This window comes from Tupaia chinensis, unplaced genomic scaffold, assembly GCF_000334495.1.
Source record: "Tupaia chinensis unplaced genomic scaffold, TupChi_1.0 Scaffold143758_1, whole genome shotgun sequence".
Taxonomy (NCBI): Eukaryota; Metazoa; Chordata; class Mammalia; order Scandentia; family Tupaiidae; genus Tupaia; species Tupaia belangeri.
The window spans coordinates 1,014,547-1,023,507 of record NW_006203607.1 but is presented as its reverse complement, the minus strand read 5'-3'; the positions used below and the strand labels follow the sequence as shown (position 1 = coordinate 1,023,507).

At 59.8% G+C, this 8,961-nt stretch overlaps 1 protein-coding gene across 1 annotated transcript; it reads right to left on the bottom strand.

Moving 5' to 3' along the window:
* Positions 1-2,954: 2,954 nt before the first annotated feature.
* EDN2 (endothelin 2) lies at positions 2,955-8,253 on the bottom strand. The gene is made up of 5 exons (XM_014582713.2): positions 8,138-8,253; positions 7,640-7,796; positions 6,077-6,199; positions 5,084-5,182; positions 2,955-3,651 (listed from the first exon to the last, which is right to left on the bottom strand). Exons 1-5 carry the CDS (start codon positions 8,199-8,201, stop codon positions 3,558-3,560), a joined length of 537 nt encoding a protein of 178 aa, XP_014438199.1. The 5' UTR covers positions 8,202-8,253; the 3' UTR covers positions 2,955-3,557.
* Positions 8,254-8,961: the final 708 nt, after the last annotated feature.

Sequence of the window (8,961 nt, the reverse complement as noted above, 5' to 3'; positions counted from 1 at the left end):
AAAAAAAAAAAAAGAGCCCAGGTTTAAATCCCAGCCTAGCCGCATGCAAGCCCTGTGGCTTTGAGCAAGTTGCTTAACCTCACGGTGCCCAGTTCCCTCCACTGGGGATGGAACTTGCTGTGTCGGTCGGGTTGCTCTAAGGCACCAAGAAATTAACCTGTAGAAAGCATTTAGTAAGTGCTTAATAAATGCTGACTGCTTTATAGTCTTACTATTTAACAGCGTTTTCTGGAGCGGCTCTCCCCAGGCCTGTGGGGCAGGGCTATGGCCGGCTGGCTCACCTCAGTCTAGTAGAGGTGATGGAGCACAGCGGATGGGTAGATGGTGGCGGTGTTCCAAAAACCAATTGCCCCAATAAGCAGATGACTTTTCTGAGCCGAAAACCCAGCTCCCCGGACTCTGTTTTCCAGGAGGACTGGAGAGAGAGCAGGAGGCTGAGGAGGAGGGTTCCCTGGGGCTCTTTCCTGAGCAAGGGGCAGGAGAGGGTGGGAAGGGCTCATCCTGGTGTGCTTAGAAATGCCACGGCCCTCAGAGCTCGAACCCGGGACGGCCAGCTCTCAGCGCCCCCGACCATGTAGCCTGCATAGATCCGGGTCACCTTGGGCCCCCTTCTGGCCCATCTTTGCCTAGTGTCCTGGTCAAAAGGAACACATACATTTGACCCCCAAAGCCTTGAAACTCCCCCCCACCACCATAGTATTTACTGAAAAGTTGAGAAAAGGGATGATTTTGTCCCGTAAAACTCAAGCTTCCTAAAGGCAGACACCTCCCTTCCTAGGGCTCCATTTGACCTGGAAGCTTCTCCTCACAGTTTTCCCTGCTGCCTCCCGAACTCTAGTCCAGATCCCCACACTCCTGGCTGCCCAGCTCCTTGGGATGAGGCACGGACTTTGGGCACACGTGAGCGCTCGGCCCTGCAAACTCCCTGTCCTGTTGGGGGAGGAGTAGATGTGCAGTCAGAGCAGGGCCCCTGAGTGCAGAGCTAAGCCACAGGCCCCCGTTTGCTGGGACTGAGGACCTGAGGGACGGCGGTGTCACCCTTGTCTGTCCTCCCCTTACTCGTCTCCATCGTTCAATCATTTGGGTCACTGATCTTTGAACCCTGGACAGGGCTGCTGAGAATGCCGGCTTCCCTGGCCTCCCACACATCCTCCACGAGGATTCCCTCATGCCTCTGTGTGCCTCCCCCGTGACTGCCATCCTGGGGCTGCCCCACCCTGCTGCCCAGCCTGGCCTCTGGTTGTAGCTGTAAGGTTTCTAGTAGGCAGGGCCATTGTGAATGGGGGTTTTTAGTGGGCGGGGCCGTTGTGAATGGGGAACTGTGAGGAGGTTGACCTGGCGCAGGTTCAGCGAGGTGTGAGGGTGCGCCCCAGCCCTGGGTGGGGTGGACATAGGTGGTTGGCTGGCCCCAGTGCACCAGCCCTCTGCAGCCAGGAGGCACCGTGGACCCCCCCAGGAGCTGTGGTGACTTGGCTTCCCTCTTCTGTCTCTTTGTTCATTCTCCCTGACCATTCCTCTGGGGCATTTTCTCCCCCAGGGCTGGCCAGGGCCCCTGCAGCTCTGAGACCTTTTGTGGCTCCCTACCCTCCATGAGAGAAAGCCTAGGCCCCTTAACTTGGCCTTCAGGCCTTTGTGTCTTCACTCTCACTGTCCTTCAGTCATGGGGTCCCCCACGGGAACCTCCTTTGTCTCCCACTTCCATACCTTCGCCCTCTCAGTCCCCCTGGCTGGAATGCCTGCCCTTTTTCCTATCGTCTCTAGTCTTTCCCTGACCGCTCGTTCCCACCCTGGCCAGCCCCCACTGTCCCTACGCTCCAGTCCTTGGCTCGGTCCCTGTCTTGCTGACTACATATTCACCCGTGACAGCCTGAGCAGCCTCTGGCCTCTGCCTGGCACCACAGTTGACCGTTTTGTGCTCAGCCAGCCCTCGGAGGGAGGGACTTTCTGTTTCTCTGAAACGCAGAGGCTCAGGAAGAAAGAGTTGTTCGAGGTCAGGCTGCAGTGGTGATTCATGAATTCACTCAACGAGCTGAGTATTACTATGCACTTTCACACTGCCGACTCTGGAGCCAGAACGCCTGCGATCCAGCCCTCTGCCCTTGCTCGCTGTGTGACCTGAGGCAAGTCACTGGCCATCTCCGAGGCAGTTTCTCAGCTGGACAGTGGAGGGGAGCGAAAGCATCCACGCCGCAGGTTACTGCGAGGATGAAATGAGTCGACGTGGACCGAGTGCCGGTGCCGACTAGGAGCTCAGCCCACGTCAGCTGTCATTCTTCCATGAGGGGTCGGGGCTGGCTTCCGGGCAGGACAGGGTTAGAGCAGCGTGCGAACCATCACCACTCAGACTGTTGCGAGAGCTGTCGCCCCCAGCACAGGCCAGTCTTGGGAGGGCATGACTTGCCAGCAAGAGGATTCAGTAGAGACGCGGCAGGGCCCAGGCAGCTGCCCGCAGGGTGGGCCTGGCTGCAGGGGGTCCCTGGGACCCAGGAGGGCTGCTTCATGGACTCTGGCAGGATGGATGAACCCATGGTTCTGCCATCAGAGAAGTGCCAAAGTCCACCTAGAAGGGTTCCCTTGAGGCCTAGGGCCAGGGCCAGGGCCAGGCTGTGGCTCCACCATGGATCTCTGCACCCCCATGGTCTTGGCTTCTTCCAAACCTGCTCTTGGAAAGGCCCAGTCATTGCTTGTCACCCTGGTGGGACCATAGGCCCCACATCCTGATGTCACGGCTGCACATGAATATCTAGGCATATGACAGACACAAGCCCAGAGAGGGCAGGTTAGCGGTCAGAGAAGCCCAGCAAGGGCACGGGTGGAGCTTGGGACCCTGGCCACCCTGTGCTCTTCATTGCCCTCCCTGTGTCCCCCTAACTTTCAAGCAGTCCCTCCTGAAAGGAGCAGCACTCCCCTACCTCAACCAGGACAGAGTACCAGAGTCTGACTTTATCATTTATTACAAACATGCATTTGTAGGTAAATATAATTGAGAGTTTAAAAAAATACATTAAATAAATAATCGGGCTTGTCAAAGTCCTCAGAGCAAATAAGTTATATACAGACAGTGCAGCTGGGCAGGCCCTTCTCACCAGGAGTGTCCCGGGGTATGAGGGTTTGAGGACTCTGGAGAGGCAGAGCTGGAGAGGGCAGATGGGGGCTGGCCGGGTGCCAGGCCTTGGGGTGACCTGTCCAACCTCCAGGCTGAGTGTCCACATGGCACAGTCACTCCAGTTTGTAACCCAACAGGTAGGACACGTCTTGGGGTGCAGCCACCAGGGTGGCACACTGTCCACACACTTCTCAGCAGGGCGGCAGGCCAGCAGCCAGGCTCTGCGGTCTGGACGCCGAGGGCGGCCCTGGGTAGTGCAAGGGCACAGAGCTGCCATGAGGGAGGCTCCCTCACCAGGACGAGGAAGCCAGAGCTTGCACTGATCCCAGTAACGGGTCTGGCTGGCTGGGACTGGGCCCTGACCCAGGAGGCAGGAGAGGGTCTCCCACGAGCCCAGAGCAGCCGTCTCCTCCTGTCTCCACACGACTTCCTTCTGTACTTTCGTCCAGCACTATCTCTTCCTCCGCGTGGAGGGTGTGGGTCTGGGCCACATCACCGCCATCCGCTCCTGCTCAGCAAAGTGGATTTTGGCTGCAGAAACGTTCCTGGGAATGGAGAAGGGTTGGCTTAGCATCGGGACGCAGGCTGGACAAGTACTCCCCATGACAGGTGGGCACAATGGGGTTATAGCCCGTGCCTGGATCCTGGGGTCCAGCTGCCCTGGGGTAGAAGGTGCCCACAGCCCACAGTCAAGTTCTGCACACCTCTCGGGGTGAGCCAGACCAGGCCTAGAAGCTTCTCTGTCCACAGGGGTTTTGGCAAAGCTGATGTTTAGCATCAAGGCTGCTGGAACAACCAGACACCCAAGAACAGCCCCGCCGGGCTCTCGAGATGTGCCTCCCATTCCCACCTGTTTGCTTATGCTGTTCCTTCCGGGAGGAACTCCTACAAATTGCACCTACTAAAATCCTACTGTTTTTCAAAGTCCAGCTCAGAGTGGGCCAGTCCAAACAAATGCAGGTCCTAGCTGCCCTTGAACTTGGCTGGGACCCTGGCAAAATCCAGACAGCCTCTCCCGGATCAAAGCCTTTGGGCCTGGGCATTCGGAGGCTGACGGCAGCTCCTGGCCCCGGGAGCTCGGGCAAGCTCCTCCACCTCTCTGGGCCCCTTTCTTGGCCCATGAAATAAAAACAGGCTGAACTGCTGGAAAAACGCGTACGAGGTTGGCAAAGAAGCACTTTGCACAGTAGGGAGGCCCGGGGCCTCGCACAGCCGGGTTCTTGCACAGCTCCCACTGAGTGTTTCCGTCCTCAGATGGTTCCCAAGTACTTGCCGGGCCCTGCCCATCCCACCCCCCTGCCCTTTCTCCTGTTTTTCTGCCTCCCCCAAAAGATAAAAACCCCTGAGGGATTAGGTAGGTCTTGGCACTGGTCAGCCCCGAGGAGACTTCGGTGACAGAGGGAGGAAAGGCCCAGACCACCAGGGATCCCAGGTGTGTGTCCCTGTGGGCCGCCTTGCACGCATGACACTAGTCTCACCCCACAGCAGCACCAAGGGTTGGGCAGCGCCACGCCCCACTTCGAAAATAGGAACTTGAAGCACAGAGGAGGTGACAAGCCCAAAGTCACAAAGTTGGCTTATGGCCCAGCTGGGGTTGCAATTGGCCAATCTCTGCAAAGGCTGCCCTTTCAGCCACTTGAGTGCCCGGCGGTCTGGGCAGTGCGGACGGAGCAGGCGGGGCAGTCGCCCCTGCAGACTCCCCTAGGTGGGAGTGCTCCATTAAGACAGCGCTGCAGGAGGCACCGGGGTGCTTCTGAGCCATGAGTCCACAGACTCTCAAAAAGCGCCCTTTGAGGCCTGGTGGTAACAGAGAGCGTGGTGGGTAAGAGCCTAGACCCTGCATCGGCCAGCTGCCACTGACGGCTGTGTGACTTTGGCAAGTGACTTCACCTCTCTGAGCCTCAGTTCTCGGCTGCCTCAACACAAAGAATGCGGGGATGCAAAGGTGTTCAGAAGGCATGCGCGGGCCAGCCCTACCTCAGCCTCCGGAGCAGTCCTCCAGCGATGGCCCGCGCCTTGTCGGTCTGGGACTGGTGTGCAGGGGCCTGGCTGCCCGGGAGCGCCTCCCCCTCAACCCTGAGAGAACAGCATTAGGGCCCAGATGAGGGGCTGTCCAGAGCCCTGACACCTGGCTGCAGGCCCAGCCCCCACCCCACCCGGCAGGAGCAGATCCATTTCCACCCAGCACCTGGGCCCTGGCTTTCCCAGGCGGGGAGGGGACTGAGGAAAACTGAGCTACCCGGAATGCGTTCTTAGCCTCAGAAAGAGGCAGCTGGGTGGCCGGCCTTCCCAGAATCCAGCCACCTGCGGCTGTGGGGAAACTGAGGCCAGGCTGGAGCCATAGCTTGGCCCCAGAGGAGGAGCTTCTTGTAAATCATCAAGGGAACTGGAGCCTGCGTCTTTGAGCCAGTTCCTACTGGCTCGAATGCTCTGTGCGGAGGAGGGAACTGTCTCTCATCCCTTTCGCAGATGGGAAGACTGAGGCCCAGGGAGGTTGGGAGGTTTGACAAAGGCTCCCAGCACCTCTGTGGCATCCCTGGAATGGTGCCATGACTCCCAGCTCCCGATGTCCTTCCTCCTCTGAAGTCCCCTGAGTCTCAGGTCACGAATGAGAATCCAGGGCGACTTGCTCAGGAGAACAAGGCCGATGACCCAGCACTCCTCTGGTTCTGCAGTCTGACGGGACACATGCTGCCCCCTCGTGGGGTCTGCACTGCCTCAGCTATCACCTGGGGACAGTCCCTCCTGCCCAGAAGTAAGGACAAGTGTTCTCTCTTTTGGAAGCCCTAGAGCTGGGCAGTGGGAAAAACTCAGGGGTCCTATGCTGCCGAGGACCCAGGGCCACCTATGGGCGCCCCTAGCCACTCTGCTCCTCTGCCAGGCACCCTGACACGCTCCCAGCACCCTGCGTCCCGGGCGGGTCTAGGCTAGCAGCCACCCCTAGCCCCTGCAGGCTGGGTGCCCACCTACCAGGGCCTCTGATGGCAGAAGGTGGCACAGGCGCGGTCCCTGGCACTGGAGCACTCACAGCGCCTTGGCAGGGAGCGGCGCCGGCGTCTTGGCGGGTTTCCCAGGCCGTACGGAGCTGTCTGTCTGTGGGAGGGCAACCAGTGAGGTGGTGGTACAGAGGATGGAGGAGAGAGCGAGGGAGGGAGAGAGAGAGGATTCGATAAACCGTGACCACTGGCAAGCAGGGATGGTCTGCGCTGCTCAGTGGGATGGCCACCTATGCCACCAGAGTGGCAACGAAAGGTTACAACCCCTGACCTCACGAAGGCCCACCACTAACGTCCTGGGCTCCTCCTCAAGGACCCAGGCAGCCTGGATGAGACCCCTGCCTCCGGGCCTCTGTACCCTGGCTGGGCTCAGAGAGGTGCCCATCCTGGGCATGAAGGAGGTGGCATGTGTAGTCTCCCCCGGAGTCAGGAACTGGAGAGTGCTCCCAGACCCTCTCTCCTCCCAGGCAGGACCTGGCTGGCTCTCCTAGTCTTAAAGAAGACCCTCAACTAACCCTGGAGGGAGGGCAGACAGCACCCCAGGGGGTAAACACACGGGGAAGCTGCCCCCACCTGCTCACCACATGCCTGCAGGGGTTGAACTTTGACTTAAAAACACAGTGAGTGAGTGTGTGAGTGTGAGTGCGTGTGTTCTGGTGGGATTGATTTCAGAGTCTGACAAGGCGGGCTGGGACAGGGCCGCAGCCCCGTGGCTGGTTGGACCAGCACCTTCGGGTGACAGAGCTAATTTTAGATGGTGTGGTTGGAGCTGTAACGACTCCAGGTGGACCCGGCACGCAGGGACTGGCAGTGTTCCCGCCCTGAGCGAGTGTTTGGATGCGGATTAGCTCCACACGCTTACGTGCCAGGCTTCTCTTGCCTTTTGCAATTTGGGGAAGGGAGAAAAAAACATACAAACACAGAGAAACTATAACGAGGGATGCGGCGGCCTGGAGGCAGCACCGGTGCAGGACAGACAGCGCTGGTCCCACTCTCCCTGTCAGGTAGCACAGAGCAGGTTCCTCTGTCATTCGGGGACAACGGCACTACCTGCCTCCCGGGGAGGACGGGGACTCATGGGAGGATGGTGCACGTGCAGGACTTGGCTCAGGGCCTGGCACGGTCAAGACTTGGGTGCTGTTATTCATTGTGTTATTTTTGGAAGCCCATGCAGAGGCAACATGGCACAGTGGGTGTGAGCTCTGGCACCCCGGCACCTAGAATGGAGTCTGCCACTACTCCTTCCTGTGTGAGCCTGGGGAGGGCACCCAACCTCTCTGAGCCCTACTGTTCTGATACGGAAAACGGAGCCAGTGCTTTCTTACCAGGCTGCTGTGAGGATTCCCCAGAGGCAGCCCTCCACAGGGCTCAGGTGCCCCCCCCCCCGCCACCGTGGGAGTTGAAACACTCACCAAATAACTGTTGCTATCAGCCTGACCCCAATATCTAGAGGTCCAGGGAGAGCTGGACTGTGCCAGAGCCCCCCTCGCAGCCCCCTGCCCCTAGCAGCCCCCACCGGACACCCGTGGATGCTCACCCGGGAGTGTTCACCCAGATGATATCCAGGTGGCAGAAGTAGACGCACTCCTTGTCGAGCCAGGAGCTGCAGGAGCAACGGCGAAGCCGCAGGTGGGCGCCTTGGGCACGGGGCGAGGGCTCCAGTTGCTCCAGGGTGGCAGCAGCCTGGCCTTTCCCTGCATGCACAGGAGGGAGAGAGAGGCAGAGGGATGGGTCAGGGCACCTGGCATGACCCGGGATAGGGGACCCACTGGGCCCCTCCTCTTGCACAATTGAGGAAGTTGGCGCTCTTGCTGCTCAGGAGTTCTGGGCCAGCCCCGGGAAGCCCCGCGGGCAGATGGGAAGGGCCAGCAGCAGCCCTGTGCCTGTGTACCCTGAGCGTCACAGCACCCCCTGCCGCTGGGCTCCTGCCCCTGTGTGCCCCCAGCAGGCTGGGACAGCACAGAGCCCTGGGGGGGGGACACCAACCAACAGACCCTGGGGGGCTGCAGCAGCAGGTGAGGCCAGGGTGGCTCACCTTCGTGCAGAGCCAGGAGCAGGGCTAGGGCGACGGAGCACCAGACGGTGGGCATGCAGATCATAGCGGCAGGCGAGGAGTGTGCGGCTGGGCTGAGCAGGGAGCTCCTGGAGCCAGTGTCCTGCTGCTAACCGAGCTGCTAGCTCACTGCCTCGCTGCCCTGGTTGCCTCTTATAATACCAGGCACTGCGCCCCGCCCCGGTGGGTGGGAGGAGGGTGGGAAGGAGTGTGCCAGGCCTGCGCTCCTCCCTCCCTACCCAGAGCACCTCTGGGAGTCCTACACTCCCTTGCGGCCAGCCTAGTACCCCTTGCAATTCCACTGGACTTTTAAAAGTCACCCCCCAGAGTGCCGGAAGCCGCCTCTCCCACTCTGTAACTGTTCCACATGTTTCGCCCAGAGCCGGGAGCTTAGAGAGGGAGGTCCTCAGAGCAATACCCTCCCTTCTCCTTGGAATACACCCCAACATCCTCCTGCCTGCCCACTGCCAGCCAGGCTGAGAATGCTGTCTATGGTGTGGGAGGAGAGAGAGGCCCACTCAAAGCTGTGTGGCCTTGGGCTAGTCAGAGCCCTCTCTGGGCTTGCTTCCCTCGCTGAAGGACACAGCTCACGCCTGACCTCTGACCAGCCTGGAGTTGCCTCATCTCCACCTCACCCAGGAAGTGCCCCCTCCTCCCCCACCACCCTTCTGGTCCTTCCAGAAGCTGCTCAGCTATGTAGCCCTGACCAAGGACATCCCTCCTGGCCTCAGTTTCCTTGTTTGCAAATAAACCCAAGCCGGGAGAAGGGTACGTTTTAAGCTGATGGGCTCTCTGGCTCCCTTGAG